Source organism: Eurypyga helias, unplaced genomic scaffold (assembly GCF_000690775.1).
Source record: "Eurypyga helias isolate BGI_N326 unplaced genomic scaffold, ASM69077v1 scaffold5899, whole genome shotgun sequence".
Classification (NCBI taxonomy): domain Eukaryota; kingdom Metazoa; phylum Chordata; class Aves; order Eurypygiformes; family Eurypygidae; genus Eurypyga; species Eurypyga helias.
In genome coordinates this window covers 1-20,460 of record NW_010271281.1, presented here as the reverse complement: position 1 = coordinate 20,460, position 20,460 = coordinate 1, and the positions used below count along the sequence as shown (strand labels likewise).

The 20,460-nt window shown below is 43.2% G+C and overlaps 1 protein-coding gene across 1 annotated transcript in view; it reads right to left on the bottom strand.

Moving 5' to 3' along the window:
- Positions 1 to 17,550, bottom strand: part of MAP7 (microtubule-associated protein 7) — a gene marked incomplete at its 5' end in the record, with an annotated part of 31,170 nt that extends 13,620 nt beyond the window's left edge. The window contains 7 exons of the mRNA XM_010158744.1: positions 1 to 130; positions 1,243 to 1,426; positions 5,131 to 5,411; positions 5,822 to 5,937; positions 8,544 to 8,668; positions 11,955 to 12,068; positions 17,440 to 17,550. The exon at positions 1 to 130 is cut by the window's left edge and continues 84 nt beyond it. Of these exons, the coding sequence (XP_010157046.1) occupies positions 1 to 130; positions 1,243 to 1,426; positions 5,131 to 5,411; positions 5,822 to 5,937; positions 8,544 to 8,668; positions 11,955 to 12,068; positions 17,440 to 17,550 (1,061 nt within the window). The remainder of the gene's footprint in view (positions 131 to 1,242; positions 1,427 to 5,130; positions 5,412 to 5,821; positions 5,938 to 8,543; positions 8,669 to 11,954; positions 12,069 to 17,439) is intronic.
- Positions 17,551 to 20,460: the final 2,910 nt, after the last annotated feature.

The window sequence follows — 20,460 nt, the reverse complement described above, 5'->3', positions numbered from 1 at the left end:
CCTCTCTTCCTTTTCCCGCTCCTCCTCTGCATCCTTTCGGGTTTTTTCTGCTTCCTGTCTGCGAGCTTCTTCCTCTTCTCGGCGAGCTCTTTCTTCAGCTATCCTCTGCGACAGCTCCTCCTTCTTTTGCCTGCCATCATGAAACAAGCGTAACAAAAAGAAGTTAAAAAAGAAGAGAATAAACCCAAAGCCACCAGATTGCTGACCCAAGACACCAGCACTGCAGGACAGCTGGATAAAGGAGGTTGCACTGCTGTCTAGCTCATAAGAGTATCAAAGCACCTGGACTGGGTCAGGCCAAGTTGTCTGTTCTGCTTCCAGCAGGGAACAAAGGCAAAGCCCCATGGGACGTTAAAATTTGGCAAGGCAATAGCAGTACTTCTCCAGCACGTGCCTGGCTCCCACTGATCTACGGCTCGGGTACTTTCTGCATCAGAAACGGTACCATTGGCGTTAATACATCTTACAAACCCCTTCTTTCTGTAATTTTATTTAATCATATTTTGAAATAGTGTAAGTTTTTGGCATCCATCTTACCCTGTGGCAACGGCTCCTCAATTTTAAAGAAGTACCTAATTCTGCTGATCTTTTAACATTACCTCCTAACCTCACTTAATGCCTTCTCATCCATGTATTACAGGAGTGAATAACTTGTCCTCTTCACCTATGATGCTACCCAAATTATTTAGGGCTTTGTAGCTTATATCCCCACTCAGAAGGGCAGATGGTCTTCCCAGATGAAGAATCTTCACCCGTTCAAGTAGATTTTCGTGAGCTATTCTATACTCATGATCTTCCTTTACGTCTGTTTTCACTTGTTTTCCTAGTTCAACTGATTTTACTGTCTCAAAACCCATAAAATTCAACATTCAAGAAGTGGATTCACCTTGGATGGTTCAAAATGACATTTTCTTTTTGTTGTCCTATTCTAGTAACTCGTAAAAATTATTTTATTTTGTGGGCCATTGACTCACCTGACACTTTCACATACTCAACTCCAAACAAGAGCAGAGACCACCACCACCACAGCAGCTGCTAGCATCACTTCTTTCAACGCATTTCAATTGCACCTATGAAAAACCCCAACAGGAAAATTCCTCTGTGGGGGTGGAGGGGAACCCCATATCTCCTGCACTTCAGTAGTGTGCTTCATGTATCATCGTGTGACAACAGAACATAGACAAGAAGCTGCTACGAGGCTGCTACAAACATCTCCTCTCCACTGCAGGGGTCTAGAATCACCTTTCAAGCTCTTCTCTCTCCCGCCTTTCTTGCTCCTCCCGTTCCCGTTGCTCTCGGGCGAGGCGCCTCTTCTCAGTCAGCAGCCTTGTTGCTTCTTCAGGGTCAGTTGTGCCTGCAGAAGTCTTTGTGGGGGCTGTGGGTGGAGAAAGAGCTGGCGGAGCAGGAGGCAGGGATGGGCTGACTGCTGAAAGAGATTGTACAGACACACCAACCGAGGTGACACTTCTTGGAAAGGAACAGGAAATAGCTTCAAATACTCCGTAAAATATTTTTACGCTTACATGGTTGTGTAAATGATTTAGAGGAAGAAATTTCTAGATGCTAGGGGTTCATATTCCTTAGGGGAAGTTTGTTTTTTACAGGATACCTGAAAGCAGCTGCAGTTGAAAGGTTAAGCCAACTTTTCTGTCAAAAGAATTAATGCTGACAGGGGCTCAACAGGAGTTCTGCTGACTCAGCAAGTCCCGCTACCATCACTTTTTTTAAGTTTGCCCAATTCTATCTGGAGAGCAGAAACGAGATGTTGTGGTATTAAATTTTCTCCTGTTTGACAGTCTACATCTGAAGAGCAGAGCCAGACTTTTCAGTGACAGGCCAATCACATTCGGTGCCTTGGTGATCTCAAACATCAACTGTCTGAAGTGATCTGCCACAAGGCGGGACACAAACATCGATTTTGCAGTTACCCCAACCCAAGGCAACTCAGGGGAACAGGACACAGCTCCTTAACAAGGCTGGCCACTGTTGGTGAACTACGGCTTGTTTCCCAATCTTACTAGTGCCTTCGTGTACACTCCTTACCCAGGACCAGCTTTGGCCACCTGGCAGAGGAGGCGTTACAGTTTTTCCCCAAGACAGACACTAGTTCCCATTTCAGGAGGTTTGCCTGGCATCCTCTATCACAGGCACAGAGGACCGCAACTGCACTGCTCCTCTGGGGGCCCGGGACCCAGAACCGACACAGAGGGTAACCCAAGGAAGCATTCCCAGGGTAATCACCGTCTGGTGACACAGACAAACATGGATAGGGAAGACTTTGAACTGTCAATGGAATCAGGTTCTGATCCTGGGAAGACACACGTAAAGTAAGTCATCAGCAACAGCCAGGAGACGCTTTTAAATCTAGAATTTCTAACCACCCTTTGGGATGTAACAGCATTTTCCTCACCTCACTAACAACTTCCAACAAGGGTTTCCTCCCCGGTTCCCCACTCCTACACCTTGTCACGTATACAAACACAAATTCAGCTGCAGTCTCCGTGCTGAATACTCACATCTGCTGACCTCTCTGCTCTCATCTTCTATCAAGTAAAGACTGTGCAGGTCTTTCTGCAACTCCTTCAGGGCTTTCACCCTGAATTCAAATGATACGTGGACACCAGCAATTTCAAGAGTGCCAGGGCCTGTTCTCTAGCCCCGAGGTGGGCTGGCACAGTTTAGCCTCAGCCAGAGCACTGTTCTCTCACATTACAGAACAGGTATTCAGGCCATCCCAAGGGAACAGTCCAGGCCTGGGCCAACCTCCAAGATGTATCTGGGTACTCAGAAAATCTTGGGATGGTCAAATGTGAGAAGGTAAGTAATTTGATGACTCTAAAGCTTGGGAGCCCCTCAGAGCTATGCTCTTAGCAGCCTCAGGGACGGAAGGTAAGAAAATATGGGGCTGCAATAACAACCTGGATCAGAAACATACCAGAGAGCCTTCGTAATAGTTAAACAGTCTAAATGACGAAGTCCCTGCCCCTCATCCCTCTTTAATTTACCAACATGAACTCAGGCAGGGCTGTCACTCCTGAAGGGAGTACAGCTTTGTGCTGCTCGGGGCCCACTTCTTGCCTCAGGTGCTGAAGCTTCACAAGCGGCCTGTTTAGTGCACACCTGCCCTGCCGTCAGGAAAGATGACAGCGGTGTGCACAGGCACACCCAAAATACCTTTGAAACTTCACTGCTATTATAGAATCATAGAATCATAGAATGGTTAGGGTTGGAAGGGACCTTAAAGATCACCTAGTTCCAACCCCCCTGCCATGGGCAGGGACACCTTCCACTAGACCAGGTTGCTCAAAGCCACATCCAGCCTGGCCTTGAAGACCTCCCGGGATGGGGCATCCACAACATCTCTGGGCAACCTGTTCCAGTGCCTCACTACCCTCTCTGTGAAGAATTTCTTCCTGACATCTAATCTAAACCTCCCTGTTTTCAATTTATACCCATTTCCCCTTGTCCTATCACTACAGACTCTTGTAAAAAGTCCCCTCCCAGTACCCTTGTAGGCCCCCTTCAGATACTGGAAAGCTGCAATGAGGTCTCCTCGGAGCCGCCTCTTCTCCAGGCTGAACAAGCCCAGTTCTCGCAGCCTGTCCCCATAGGAGAGGTGCTCCAGCCCTCTGAGCATCTTCGTGGCCCTCCTCTGGACTCGCTCCAAGTGGTCAATATCCTTCTGATATTGAGGGCTCCACAGCTGGACGCAGCACTCCAGCTGGGGTCTCACCAGAGCAGAGTAGAGGGGCAGAATCCCCTCTCTCGACCTGCTGGCCACACCTCTCCGGATACAGCCCAGGATACGGTTGGCCTTCTGGGCTGCCAGCGCACACTGCCAGCTATTAATAAAGTCAGGTGAGATTTGCCTGCAAATCGAATGGCTCCGTCGGTAATCATTAGCTGCTGGTCTCTGGCTCCTGTGGCTGCACAGCTAGCAGGTGGCTGAGCCAGACAGGTTAAAGGCCAGGCCAGTTAACTGGCAGAATCAGCCACGTTCACCCGCAATGCAGACCAGGGAGAATCAGCGATGCCTCTCTAGCCCTGAACGCTACACGTGCCCCTCTCTAGACTTCTGCCTTCAACCAGTGGCTAAGTTTTGGCAGTTTGGGGCTCCAGTGGAAGGTGTTCCTGCCCGTGGTAGGAGGGTTGGAACTAGATGGTCTTTAAGGTCCCTTCCAACCCAAACCATTCTGTGATTCTATGATCTGCAGCACAAAGCCTGTCCCCTCTAACCTCACATGCACAATGCTTAGCCTGAGGTCTCAGTCTTTGGTCCCAACCACCACTTCCTCTGGCTCTGGCAACAGATACCCACTTTGAAGTGCTGCTCACCACTCTGAGTACAGTATCCTTTCTCTTTCGCCCCTCTCCACTACTTGTTTCTTCGCTATGACTACGAACTACTTCATTTCTTAGTATCTTTATCACACATAACTTGTTTCTGTACTAAGTGACCTTGTCACAAACTCACATGTTGACTGACCCTACAAAGTTGAGCCTCTCTTCCTCCCAAGCTAAACTGTCAAAACAAGCAGAAGACGATGTTTCTCTGGTCTGCACCTTGTACTGGGAACTACAACTTGTACACATCTGCAAGAGTTCTCAGTGGTATCCCTGAAATCCTTTTAAAAGGAAGCTTTCTCCTCAAAGGAAGCAGGCAAAAGGTTATCAGAAGAGCAGTGAAAATACCTGCTAGCATGGCAATTACTTCTCCTTTACATGCTCCTGGCCAACATCCGTTTATTATTGTAAATCTCAAGCATTTTGTGTGGTTGCACCTTGTGTGGTAGGACCTGGGTACCAGACTGGAACTACTGTAACAGAACTTTTTGGAACAAGAAACCAATTCACATCAGGTCTGTAATGCGAGGGACAGAATCCTGATCCAAAAGGGCAGCGAAGAGGGCTGTGAAGCCTCATTGTACAAGGCAGGTCTGTGTGTTGTGACTGTTAGAAGGGCTTCAGCCCGTTAACACTTCCCTTGTAGTGAACATACATCTGCAGGAACGGCCCGAAGAACTTAGATTAACTTTGGACAGAAAACTACTGTGTTGTTTCACAGAAAGGGAGGGAAGAACATAAGAGACTCTCCGACACTCCTTAACCTAAAGAAGGACCTCTCCTTACCTTGAGCAAGCTCTGCCTGGACAGCAAGCTCTTCCCGACTTGCAGATTCTCCAGCACCTGCTGAAGTTCCTTTACTCTCTTCTCTCCTCTCCTCACTGGCCTTTTCAGCCTCCTTCTCTGGTCTTTTCTTCTCACTCTCAGCTTTGACCTCTTTTTTCACCGGCCGGATGTTGCCAGGAGAAGGAGGACGTGCCTGAGCGGAGGAAACTTTGGAAGAACCAGGTGGGGACGTTATCTGCTTGGGTGTGCCAGGCAAAAAAGGCAAAGACTTTGACGCGTGCCTGGGTAACCAAAGAGTGACAGTCACTGTCAGGCATGCTCTGCTGGACACCACCTACGTCTGACTTCTACAACAACAATAGACAAAGATAAAACAGCTTCTCTATTTCTCTGCTACCAAGCAGGACTGCTGGAGAAACCAACAAGCTTTCACGCAAAATGCTTCTCTTTGCAACTCTCCAGATGTGTGAGCACTGAGCCCAGACAAGGGGGGAAAAACCAGGTATCTCCCTCCTCCCTCCCCTTCCTCAAAGCAGTAGTCATATTTTTCCTAGAAGCAGGATTGTCTTGCTTTTTTTGCAGAGAGAAACATCTACATCACCAAATAAGTTTGCACTGTTTCACATTTAATTAATTGCACAATCAGAGCTGCCCACAGCTCAACCTCCAGCTAAGCATGTACTTGGCTTACCAAACTGGAGAGGGAGCTGGAGATCTAGCTTTGGGGTTGGAAGAAAAATGACGTCCTCTAAAGCTGGCAGAGAAGCTGGATGACAAGTGGTCTCTCTCCTTTTCTTTTTTCTCAGTCTATAGTTCAGCAAACAAAAAGACAAAGTCAAGCCAGGGTTCACACGACCAAAGAAAGCAAAACAAGCTCAGTTAAGGATGAGGGGTATGAGGGGGCTGAGAAAAACAGTGCTGAGTCAGCAGTATCTACAACCTGTTTGACAAGTTCATTAATACAGCCCCTGTAATCCCACACCACCTTTGTCAGTAAAAATGCGTTTGACACCAAGAATCCTTCTTAATCACGTTCTCTGCTGTCCTAAGACACAATGGGCTTATTTGCAGAGGTTTATTTTTACACAGGCAAAAATGTTACATTTTAAGGTTTAATGTACCTTCCACTACTCCCCATAAACCCAGGATTTCGTTGAAAAAAGAGCAAAACACTCCCCCCACCACCCAGGCTCACACTTAGTCAGCCCCTAGTTAGCCCAAACTCCTTTTGCTTTCACGCTTATATGAGACCACCACAGATGCCCTCAAAGCCCTCAAACGTGGTACAAGAGTTATCCTATTCTTTTTTTCTTGGATTATTTCACAACACGTACTTTTTTGCCATTGAGTCTTTTACATGGTAACGATTCCCTTTTTCCTTCTTTATTTCTCATCTCAAGATTTTATTTTTTTTAAATATTGCTGTTATAGCTCTGGTTTGTAGTAATAGAACTGCTGGAACACATCTGAATTTAGGCATGTATATCCTTCATTTAATATAAATGAAAAACTTCAGGTTTTTGGAATAATGATCTCAGACTCTGGGAGTCTGAAGAATGGGAATACTGGAGAGTACACTGAGCTGCCACTCAGCTGACAGGATGCAGAGGGGCTGCTCCTCACCACCTTGGCTGGGGCTTAAGCACAGCCCCTGCAGCAGGAGTACCACGCTGCTACGGAACCTCACTGGGTGAGAGCTCTGCAGTGCTGGTCTCCTGAACTGAAAACCAGGTTTGCAACTGGAAAAAAAGAAGACTGAAGACAACTTCATGAGCACATAAACCCTTGGGTTATCTTCATAAATCCAAGAGGGTTTTTCGAGTCATTATGGTTAAAATTAATTATTTCAAATTTCCAAAACCATAACTTAATATTAGCAATAGATGGTCCTGATCCTGAAGTCATTACTCAAGCCAGGTCTTTGGCAGTATAATTTACCAGATACCTACTGATTAACATGGTAATCACTTGAGTTACCAAAGTATACACAGCCAGAATAAATGCATTACAATGAACAAGAATTTTGACTCACTAGCAATACCTATATTGATCTACTCTATTATTCTCAAAAACAGAGCATCAGAATTTTTTTCTTAATAGCAATCAAGTAAAAAACTGAATTCCTACAGAAGATTACAGAAGAATAAAAGATTATCCACACCGTACAGGCTACTGAAAACAGCTCTAAACTCAGTCATTTTCTATTTTTACATTGTCTCCTCCACCAAAATGTACCAATCTTTCCTCTTTTTAATTAAAAAAAAAAAAAACAAACAAAAATTTAAAAAAACCCAAACCACTTGCAATGAGAAAGACCCAAGAGGTATTAAAGTGACATCCCTGGAGATTACAAGGCACTGTGTGCATACTGAGAGATCTCTCTAGAGACACATCCCAGTGCCGTGCCTGAACTTCGGCTTCAATGTATCCATCTGCCTGAAAGATTAAGTATGATTCACGCAGCTTTGATTAGCACTGCTTCCAACAAGGATGTCAAGAGGCAGTGCTGCTACTGACGTTTTGCCCGTCGGGCCAAATGAAAATGCAAGCACCTCACACAACATCATTTGCAGAGATGACTTCACTCTTCTCGCACTCTAAACAAACTCAGGCTGCAGAGAGTCCAAGGAAAGATCGAACTGCTCAAGCTCAGCAAATGACAACTGCACTGGAACCAACTGCATCCCGTCGGTTTGTAGCACGGTCAACGTGAATTCAGTCTGACCGTATCACATTTCTGATTTTCCCTGAAAGCTCAGATCGGTCTCGTCGCTGCTATGCAACCATTCAGACCAAACAGGTGATTTGTGGGAAGCCTCCTTCACGAGCCACGCTCCTAAACCAACCTCTTCCTTCTCGGCGAGGCAAAGTTTACTAGCCTGGCCCCCTAAGAAAGTAACGGTGGAGTGACAGTGCTCTGTGTGTTTAGGGATATAAACATGTAAGAGTGCACGCCTTCCTCCCCCTTCCCACCCCCACCCCACCCCATCCCAGAGGCTCAGCTGAACTTTCTAGACGCCCCAGAAGACAGGAAACACCACAGGCTTTGTGAAAACAATCCCTCCTCCTCCCAGTCAAAAACTGCGACACAGCTTGGGCCTTAAGGCCGCAAAGAATCCACTTGGGAAAAGGGCACACACCCCGTGACTGCCTCTGTGCCTCAAGAGAAGCTGAGGCATCCACTCTGCAAACATGGGTGTTTTCCCACATGGATTCTTCGGTGTGTAACCAGGCCACGTCACCACACAGTGTAGTGTACCTCAGTTAAAACCCAGCCCACTATGAAACACGTCAGGGGGGTGGGGACAGCGTGGAAGGGAGGACGAGACAAGTACCCCTGCAACTACTCCTGTCCCAACAAGCAGGGCGACCAGGGCAGGAGCCACTAGCGCAGGCCCAGCTGGCACGCTTACCCCTGCAAGGTGCGTCGTTCTCCTGCGTCCGACGGCATCAGTGGAGGCATAAAGCTTTGCTCGGTCTCCTGGATTCCTACAGTTCATGGCCTTGTAGGAGAAAGGGCTGATGGGGCTGCAAGATGCTGAACGGGGACAAATGGGGATGACTACGGTGTTGGTGGGTTTCGTTATTTATTAATTTTAATTACAGAGCAGCATTGAGGAAGTGACAGAGGAAAGCCAGCAGGAACAGAAACAACCGAGAAAGAAAAGAAAGAAGGTATTAATACATGGAGGAATGACTAATTCTCAAGTCAGAACATCATTTGATCCATTAGATTGGCCAGACATACAGCAATGACACAATTTCAATAGGCACTCCTGTACTTTTCTGTTTGTAAACTATAATTTCTTGTAAATAAATTAAGTAGTATGCCACGTAACTGGGAAGTAGAAGGTCACAATGTTTTTCTGTCAAATTTTTATACCACTCGTGGTTCAGAAAAGGCAGTGGGCACAACGACTGGTCTGGCTGACCAGCTTAGCATACGCATTGACACGAGTTTCAATTACCATCGGAATAAAAAACAAACTAAAATCAGAATGCCTATCAATTGGTCTTGGAAGTGGAGGAAAATTAAAAGGAGACATACACACAAAGATCAAAACACATTAACAATAGAAAGCAGTTTCACCTAGGAGATCAATGAAATTGCTGCCTACAATTTTTAGCAAGTGATGTTTTTTTAAAAAATCCCTCTTTCCTGAAGCCCATCCATTTAAGAACTTTTAATATTTGATAACTCCAGAATAACAGCTGATTCAAACACATTTTCAACAGCAAACTATTTTACACATTTCAAAAAAGCAGGCTAACATCACCACCGAATCACCTTGGAAATGAGTGTTTGAGTAACTGGGATGGGAGTTTCTGTTGGATTGCAGGAGGACAAAGACTATGACCACACGATCTCCTGGCAGGGGCAGGTTATCAGACATACAGTGCTCTGATTACATATTCAGAGAGAATTTTAAAGCTGCAAAACCTATCGTGGGGGAACCTATTTGTCTGTTCCTGTTTGTCTTTCCTGGTCATTTGATACAATCTCAGCATGATTATTGTTCAGCATGTTACTTGAAGGAAACATAGAGCTTCTAGAAGGAATCTCCCCTATCCCCCCCTTTTTTTTTTTTTCAATAAAGAAAATTGCATCCGCAGTTTCTTTGGTAAAAAAACCCCAACGTTTTTCGGGTGCAGATCCCTTGAAAGAATGCATCTCCACATATAGTTAATTGTCCCAGCGTTACAGAGCACAGCTGCTGTTAGGGGAAGAGCTCACGGACTTAACAGCACTAACGCTGCAAATCCCCCCGCCCTGAGAGATTAACGTTATGGATAAAGGGTCTCACGTAAGTGTTACGGCACCCCTGCTTGCCTTATCACTGAGAGGGACTTCTGTTTGGTGAGGTAGTGCAAGACGACTGACCTAAAAAGTTGAGAAACATGAAAATGGAGGGTTGTTTTTGTGGTTTGGGTTTTTTTGGCTGAGTGTATCTAAACCAGGTAGGAGGCAGTGGCACAACGCTTGTTTTCAAACAGCTTATGATCTGCGATTCCCACCCCGTGTGAATCAATTCTCTTGCGGCACACTGATGATCTGAAGTTACCACCCCGTATGACGTCAGAAGTATTAAAAGACAAGCAGGTAATTTTCACTTGCGATCTTGCCAAACAATGCTTTAGGAAGCACACTCCCCAAGAATCCTATACCAACAGGATTGCACCTATTCAGAGCAGCTTTGGAGAGTTGTTTTAAAAACTGGGGTTTGGGGGGTTATTTAAAGACAATCCAGATGCACTCTTACTCCCGATGTCCCTAATAGCTCGCTTATAAATTTAAGGGCATGAATCCATCTTTAATTGGATCTTGATATTTTGCATAGTAATTTATCTTTACAGCCAAAGGGCAGGAGAATTTCCTAGGGAATAATGACAGGCTGGGATGAGCAGATTGCTCAGAGCACAGCTGTGAGCCATTGCCACCACCTCATCATTAATCTCCAGGAAGCCTCCTGCATCAAGGGATTGCAGGTACTGCTCTTAGAGAAAAATACCTGGAAAACAATGAGCAGATGGATTATTCTTCTGGGGAGATACAGCTCCAGCTAGCATAAGGAAAGCATTTCAGAGAATTACCTCAGACTGATGACTGACAAATCACTCACTCCTGCTATTTGCAACCTGTTTCAATATGCCACTCGGTTTAGAGCTTATTGTGCAGTATAAACAACAGCAGTCACAAAAGATTTTCATGCTTGCTCCAGTAAAGGGACTAATTACAAAATTAAGACACTGCTTTCTCAACTATTTTGTAAGGAAGACCTGAATTTCCAATCTCCTGCTTGGTAGATGACATTATGTATTTACTTTACAAGCTGTTGTTTGTGAAGAGTGAAAAGGAATGCTGTACTGGTTAATTCCACTGTTTGCAGAACATACCATCCACATTTTAGCTCCTACAGCACTACCCCTGTGGAAATGTACTGCAGCCTAATTAGTTATAAGAGTTCTTAAGTTAAAGCTTCTTTAAAAGTAATCTTAGCAGATCTCTATTCCTTCTTACCTTCCACAGCCTTTAATTAGAATAAAAATCCTGTCCATATCAGACAGGAAAGACCTGCCTGGACTTAAACATTCCGCATGCGCAGTGACACACTACTGTATTGGTGAAGTCCCCAGTGCATGATCATAACACATCCTTTTATCAAAGGAGAGGCAGCTGTCACCTGCCTAAAATACATGTTAAGCAGGTAGGCCCTGCTTGTCTTTGGAATACAGTTTTGCCTGTGCTTTAAGTTACCCACCTGGCAATATTTTCACATTTCCGCATGCTAATTTGCTCTCAGTCAGTACATCAGAGCGCTGTTTTGGGGTTGCAGGAACTTGACAATTATTATAACCTCACCAAACCTACACATTTAACTTCACACATATTAAATCCACTGCAACCAGCGGATTTCTACAAGTCTGACTTGCTCCATGTGGGAAGTGCCCTGACAGAGTGAAACTATTCCTTGCAGCAAGCAGTTCCCAGCCTTAGGAGTGGGCGTGCTGAATCAGCTCTTTACAGCATTGCACACATTTCCTTAAACAGCCGCGGATGGCATGCCATTAGTGCTCTGCATGTGCTGGAGTCATTTACTGCATTAATGAAGAGGCAAAAGAAATTAAGAAAGAGGTGTGGGAGAAAGAGACATAGCAAACAACTGTACAAACAAGTTTCATGCTGTCACGCAATGTAATACTGGGCATCCAAGTTCATTCTGGGATGCTACCGAACACTCAGATCAACAACCTTACAACATCCCACAGGAAAGCTGGAAAAAATAAGTGGCTGAGACAGGAAGCCTCTGTTCTTATAGGTTTACCTGCATCTCCAGACAATGCAGCTGTGCTTTTACTTCGGGCCAGGAATGAGTGAGTGGGCATCAGGAGCCTGCTAACGATGCTGCTCTCCCAAGGACTGAGCTGCAGACGGCGAGCTGAACGTGCACCATACAAGCAAGATGTTAGATCAAACACTTCACAAGTAACTACATGTGCAGAAGTATTAGTACTGTCTCCTCACTACTGAATACCACGAAAATCTTGAAACTGTCCTTCACAGATTGAAAGCATCCAATCACTCAGGGTTTTGCATTTTATTCTTACTCCATTTCAGTAGAGGAATTCCCATAGGAACATGTATATCAACATTTAATGTGAGTTACTGCCTGGGGCATTATGGTAAGTTATTATCAGTTTAACACTGATATTTTGAACACGTGCCACACTGCCTCGTAGGAATGACAGAATAACTTCTGTACTAGGAGACTAGTTGCCACTCTTAAATACAGACTTTGAGAAAGATGTTTGCATCCTAAACTCTTTCTACACTTAAGGTATATAGTTTTTCAGTTACAAAAAAGACCAGTTACTGAAACCACTCCCAAAGTCTCCCAGCCTGGCTAGAAAAAAGCAAAGGTTGCTTACTACCACACAGAGAATTATGACCAAGAAAGAGGTTTTATGAAAGCATCACAAAAGGATACAGTGCACCTCAACTGCGGATACCAAGCTCAGCAGCTACACTTGTCTTGGTAATACATGAAGCCACAAAATGCAGTCAGTATATTTGATCATTAATTCTCTTTCAAAAATCCTGCTAACAATAACCTTCAGAACGGTAACAAGAGCCAACTTTTTGCATTGCTAGTCTGTTTTGGAAACAAGACTACACTTCGACCTGGCTGCAATCACTCTCCTGCCCTGCCTTTCCCAATATTACCTAATGCAAATTTAGCTTGTCAATACATTCCTTTTGCCTTGTAAAATGTATTCACTTTTTGAAAATACATTATTTAAACACTGATCATGGTGAAGTGGTAAACAAAAGAGCCCTAGAAGTTACTTTTAAAACTGAACTAGATGTTTCTTTGATACTCTGAAGCAACAAATTGTATTGTAATGAGCATCACAAACCAAAACATTCAACTAGTTCCCCTAGTAGTTCATAATAAGCTTAGAACACAGCAATAATGGTTGGAAGTGAAATCAGGTCTTCTTGCATCTCAGCATTTATTGGCCTTAGTTTGATGTTTACAGCAACAAAACTGCAGCTTGAATTTATGAGGTTCAGTCTCTCAAACATTCACTGAAGTGTCTGGCTGTAATAAACTTGAGATTAATTTGCATTTTTAAAGGTAGAGATCCATCACTTAATAGCCATAAAGTCTGAATCTATCTTTAATCTACTCCATGCTGAGGCCCATGAAAAGAGGGCCAATCTCAATGCTATCCTATGAAAGCATAATTGCCCAGTCCACCCTCAGTGCTGTTTTTCACTTCTCAAATTGCTCCCCTAAATTCTGCTAACTCAATACAGGGCATTACTATAGAAATATAGGACTCTCAGACACAGCAGGCTCTCTGGATAAGTGTCCTTACACAATGTACTACTGCCAGAGCTCTTTGTGATAAATGGTTCCAGCCTGCATTGGTTCAGATAATACGGAGACAAAATACCCTACAGAGACCTCCATTACAGCGCACACATTATCATTAAGCTTGTAATTTAATAATGAAGAAAAATCACAGAACTGTCATTAAACTGGATGCAATAATGGTAAAATCTTTGCTTCCTTTCTTCTCCAGGCACCACGGTCAGTATGATCCCTGTTTAAACCCACTGTTGCAAGACAACACATCCTTCTTTGCAGTCTCAGGCTTTACTAGGTGAGGCTCACAGGCCTGAGTATGGAATAGTCTGGAGAAACTCTTCCACCATAGTTTCACACAAAGATTGTACAGCTTCAGAAAGCCATGCCTGAAATTTTAGCCCAATAAATCAGTACTACGTATACTGTACATTTCTTAGAGTTTTCTGTACAGCTCCAAACAGCTGATAAGGAAATGTCACAACGTAGTATGGCCCGGTGGGCCCACCGCAGACCTTACGCATGAGGCCCCAGAGATGAAGCAGTCACAAGAGGACACAGCTAAGACACTTAGAACACTAAATTGCCACGTCTCACCTATCCTATGTCACTTGCCCTTAAGGTGAGCATGGTTTAATTCCCTTTCCTCTTTGCCCCTAACATGGGATCCACATCACCCACTGGAAGCAGCCGTGTGCCACAGCACCCAACTAACAGCACTGAGGCAGTGTTTGGGAGCGAGTTAGCTGATGTGCGCCAACAGTGAGCTCAGAGAGACCAACAAAAACTCCCTTCTCCACGAAAGGACTGGCCTGGTTCAGGTGTCAAAACAGTTTTAGCAGGAGCTTGGAGTGAAGTCTCCCTAAATCTCTAAAATGGGTTCAGTCCAGAGTCCCTTTAAATACACCTTGGCTTCATGGAGCAAGGTCATCATATACTGAATTTTCCAAATGCACAGCCCCCTGAAAGCATCATATTTTACACTTGCAAGACATACTCTAGTACTCATTACCATCACCATTAACCTCCAACAACCAAATAAACTTTTGCCCACTGAGTTCCAAGTACAAGAGTATTAACTTACAATGCCCAAATTACTTAAATTACAATGCCCAAATGCGTTGAACAACTTAACTTTGGTGTCCAAATACAAACAAAGAGCATCCCAAAATAGTAAGATTGACTTTAAGACAAAGAGGTTGGAGACTTTTTTCTTGCTCTTTGTTTTTGAAACCTCAGGGTGATGTTTTCAAGGTTTAGTCCTTCAAACTATCTGACAGACAAGGGGAAACAACATTTTTTGTCCTCATGCTGTGTTAGGCTATCACTTCTAGGGCTGTTTGCTCCTTGTTTCCATGCAGGAAGCACGTTCATGATAGGGTTGCTGCTACAAACAAGTACACCTACCCCCAGCTACAAACAAATAAGTTTAAACAGATTAGAGATCTTTATAGACTAACCTGTAACTGAAAAACACACACAGTCCCAGGGAAGTGGCCACAGTGAACTGATTACAATAATCTGTATTTGTCTTCAGAACATACAAACTGAACACTGGAAAGTTGTCTGAGCAGCAGAAGCAGCATTGCAAGTAAGCAAACAGCAGCATCTGATTAGGTCTAGGAACAGATGGGAGGCAGGGATTTAACGGGTCTCCTGATGAGCACCACAAAGGGGACTCTCACTGACAAGAGTGGAGTTTGCTCATACACAGCCACAAAGATGGTGAGGAGTAGGTGGGGAAAGACTACTCCATGCTTAGGTTATCTTTCAACAAGGGGCGCTACTGGAGTCCCGGAATTCCTTCTACAAAGGTGGCAGACAAAGGTGATCAAAACCATCACCCATTTGAAAGAAAAAGCTCTGCAGAGAGGAGGAGCACAACTATGGTGCAGTTTTGCTTTTCATAACTAAGAAAGTGTGTAAAACCTCATCTGAAGTATTGCTAAGCATCTCTTACAGAGCACAGTTAGAATTTATTGTTCAACAGTTGCTTTTTCCATTTGAATGTGTGTTCAAGTTTTCTTACAGTTTCAACTACCCAGACCCATACCACTAACATAAAACCATAATGAAAAGCCTGTTATACCTGCCTGATTGTAAAATTGTGATAAAGAGCTACATAGCAATATTATACTTGAAAAGGAATTAACCAGTCTTTTAGGCAGTTACTTTTTTCTTTTGCTGGGTCAAAAAAACCCTAAAACTTGTCCTCCAAATGGTAAAAGGTGCTGCTTAACCAAAGACATGTTCTTGATGACAGCGATAAGCCACTTAGGGTAAGCTTATCATACTCATCTCCAGCTCCCCATTTGCAGGTAGGAGTCCGCAGCACAGACAGAGCGTCACTGGGTGCCCTCCGGAAGGCGAAATGGGGAACAGTGCTTTCCTTTAAGCATTTGCCTTAAGATGTTGAGGCCACCGGAGAGACCAGTGGCACTTCTCCAGATCCATGCTTGGATAGATTTAGGTATATGACTTTGCACAAGAAAGAGGGCATTTACAGTGTTTGGATTTGCTCTCTGTCTTGGAGTCTCTGAAGGACACAAGAGACTTCTGAAGAGTTCTGTTCTGTTTTAAGGAAAATGCCAAGAATGCCTCAACATTAAGAGTTTTTGACATAAGACCATCACTTCCATATTCTTTCCCCTTCCCCACCACTAGACCGCCTACTATTCACTCTGACTTCTCCTGAATTTGAAATGGGTGGCAGAAACTGTAACACAAAGAATTGCAGCCCATCGGAGACTGTCCTTCATATTTAATGCCTGCTGCTGTTTCCCCCCTCCCCTCCAAGATCCCTCCTCAAAGAAGCATCCTCGGGCAAAGAACAGCAACAATCTGGAAAAACATACGTACATCCGAAAAGCTAATAAAATTAAAACGAGCTGGATCTCAACATTCAGAACAAGAAAGTTATTTGTGTTTTGGAATAAGTTATTTCCCAATATAATGCTGTATTTTTCTCAAGTTACCAGAGTCTACAGCTAGGTTAGTCTGCTAGGATTAACATGGCTCATCAAAACAACCAGTTGCACACATCCAGGCATGCCGGTAAAGCATGGCACTTAGTTAAGACATACAGATCACGGTGTCTACCAACCAGTTTTGTAATACAACCGAAATTCTATTCTAAAAATTGATCTTGAAAACATGCATTTATCTGGACTGAAATGGGACAGAACTTCTCATTCTCGGTAGAGGACAAAAAAATCCCTACCAAGTACATTGCTCTTTGCACAAGTTATACAAGAGACATTCTTTTATAAAAAAGTCCTTTAAGCTCAGTGCTTCTGTCTCAAATCTTCAGAACAGAAGCAGCAATTCAGCTACGCTAAATTCTAAAAGCTTGATGGTTTATCATTTGTGCAGAGTTGTAAGTATCAAAACCATACGCTGAAATAAAGCGATCTTTGAAAAGTAACTGGACACAAAAGATCAATAAAGAGACCATATGAAACCCACCAATACCTCTTCCATAAAACCAGTCAGAAATGGTAATAACTGCTTGAAAGCTCCATGCGACATGTTCTTAGAAATTCAAGAACTACTACCAAAGAAGAAAGGAAAACAAAATAATGACAAAATGGCCTAATGCAAATAAAAGGTCACACATGATTGCATGCACTATGGAGCAATGTATTCTTTCAAGAGTTGTACCTCATTTACTAAAAACCTGACAGAAGCACCGCTTTTATCGTTTGCTGAAGTAAGATTGTTTAGGTAAGTTCTCTTGTTTTAAAAAAAACAAGAAGCATATGTTTCATCTCACAGGAAAAAATGTTCAACCATTAACTTTTCACATTTGAAGTCTTTTCACTCCCACTTAGATGAAGTACAGAAAATGACTTCAGAAGCGTGTTTTACGTGCAAAGTAATACATCAATACAGAACATTTCTTGCACTTTTGGGTTTTTTTACTTCTTTGCAACTGTACCTCTGTCTGGAGAATTTAGTAATGTTGCAGATGAGGAGGAGAGCCGCTTGTTAATGACTGGATCAACATGTTTCGAAAGGTTCATTGTTGAAACAGACCGCCTGTCTGGATCTAAAACAAATGGAGATAATGCTAATTGATAGCCCACATGCAGTAGTGCAAGTTCCTAGCTCACTAGTGGGAGGAGGAAAACATGACTGGGTCACTCCTGCTCTACCACAACAACTTTCAAATAGAATGGACTTCCCAGCGGACATTGTACAGGTGACTCAAAGACTGGGCACAAAATCATTTTAAATTACCAATGTCTAAAATATTCTGTTTGTTGATTATTGATCAATCAGGTTGCAATCCAAGGACTTCATGGAGAATCTAAAGGGAATGCCAGTAGACAAGGTAGTTCCTCATGCCTTTCAATATTCTCAGAAAACTCTTGCTCATGGGTTACAACAGGCAGCTTCAGGGATGGACCAACATGCATGGAACTGTGCGGTTATTCATTTAAAAAAAAAAAAACAAAAAACAACACCACAAAACCCAACCCTTAGCACCTAAATAAAAGGTGACATTTGACAGGGAACTATTACTTATACAACATTATGATACTGACCAGGCAGAAGGTCAATCTCATGACAATACAATACTGAAAGATTTGGGGAAGACTAGTGCGCAAGAGAAGCAAGGGTAAGCACTAAATTAAGGAAAAGATTTAGTTAAAAATCCATAGTTATGCCTAAGTGCTAAACTTCCCGCCAGAGTCACTTCCTCCCAGCTGTGAACGGAGCTGTACTTGGTCAATTCAAACAGCACACATCTCAGCAGACACAGAAAATGAGTCTCTGTGGAAGGCTAGAGACTACTTGTAATGCACATGCTTGGTGTGTAATACTAAAGGGGTTTATTTTGATTTTAGAGCAGTATCACATCATTTGCCCGTGCAACTGCTGCAGTCAGCACCTGCACCCTACGGAGGGGGTGACGGTTATTTCAAGGGTACAGATCGCACACGCTCTGTGCATGTGTGTTGAAGGTTGCTAGCAATGGCTCCTGCAGAGCAGAACAGGTCAGCTACATGCTTTCTGTTCCATCAAAAAAGAGCTACATGCATTAGCCACATGTTTTCCACCGCAAATTTCCATTTAGAAATCTGACTTTGGGAAGATGCTGGGAGGGTCAATTCTGCTTTTGCTTAGGTTTTAGCGTGTACTGAACCCAAGCGCTGCTCAGCAAAGCATTCAACCATGCTGAAACGCAACAGGGCTTGAGCATATGCCTAAATGCTCTGCTGATTCAGACTCCATGTGTACAAAAACCATGTCCATATACTGGTTTTGAAGCAGATACAAACTCGGGACACTGACAACATTAAGGAGGATGTTGCTGGAATGTTACCTGCAATTGCTTATTTCTGACAAGAACATCAGCTTGGTATTCACCTGTTCTGACCTACTGGATTAAAGTATACTCATTGTGTACAAAAAAAATCTCCTAGAAATACAGTCCACGCAAAATACCTTTACTCTCCCCAGACCTGTGAACTATACAGGATTCACAATAAGAGGTTAGGGCAAAGGAAGATTGTCCCCTACCCCATGTGATTATTTTTCTCCCTTTGTCTAATGTTAGAATGACGCAAGTGAAGGTACAGAACGAGCAAACCGAGCACTGGAAGGGGGATAAAACTCAGAAATGGGTTTTAAAAGGAGAAAACTAAATGTTATAGCTAAGACAACTACCCCTGTAGGCTGGCAAAGATTATCCCATGCTGATCTGTGGGGTGTGTGGAGGAGTGCTGTGTGCAAGTCAGTACTGGAGGCAGGATACTCAGGCTTCGTGCGTCACAGATCTTTCTCAGAACGGTATTTATGGGGATAGGACAGGGATTCTGATCTCATATCTAATCTACAGCTGAGAAATTGTATAGCATACCAGCACCCCCAAAAGGTTTCTACATTTGGGGTAAAGGATGTACTGCATAAAACAGATTTCTGAAGACGACAAATGACAATATGAAAAAAATCACATCTTCTATTTGGCATGTCAACATTTCTCGTTTCTATAAACATTATTTAAATGAATGAGGTTTAGCATGAGGATTTGTGTTTTAAGTGTTGGCAATATGAATCCTGTAAGTGTAGAATATGCCAAATATAATCCACTGCCCAGACATCACGGGTTTCTTTGTTCTAAAAAAAGAATTAACACATCCATGAGCAACACTTCAGCCAATACAGCTGGTTATATGTCTGTGTTCATGTGCAAAGTAACTGTAAATCCTGCATGCACGTAGGATGCTAGAAGGGTTTTACTAGACGCAAAAAAATTCAGATTGAGTTTTCCTGAATTCTAGTAGACAGAATATTATGCTTCATTTCAGTGAATTGTGCCTGATCTTTAGAGTCAGCCAGTAGTAACTGTCCATAGTAAAAATTAATAATAATGATAAAATCTGGTACTAACAACAGTTCTAATCTATCAGCGTGATGTTAAGCATGCATTGCAACTACATGAGGATGGTTTAGTTACTGAAGATCTCATTTCCTGAGAACTAGCTATGGGTAAAGGAATCAACAAACCACAGCAATTATGTACCAGGTTTTCTAGCACCACCCAGAGATCTGAAGTGGTGCTCCAGGCCTGCTAAATCGAGAAAGGTGAATGATGATTCAAAAAAATAACCTAGGGACAGAACGCAAGACAATGATTTTTCACAGTAAAGAAAAAAATCAAATAAAAGTTATACAAAGTTAAACAAAAAGTATCCTTTTATGAAAAAAATAACAGTTTATTGAATTTATATGACAAAGTTTTCAGAGCATTCTTTTCTCAACTTTTTTTTCCTCCTTGATGAAAGGTTGGGCACATTGAAATGTATACTTTGAAGTGGGAAGAGAAGAATTCTAAGGACTGCTTCCTAGTGAAAGAAGCAAAGGACAAGTTCTCTTCTTTGGGCTTGAGTCATTTAACAGGGCATATACAAATCAATGATTACCAGATGTCGTGGTTTAACCCCAGTCAACA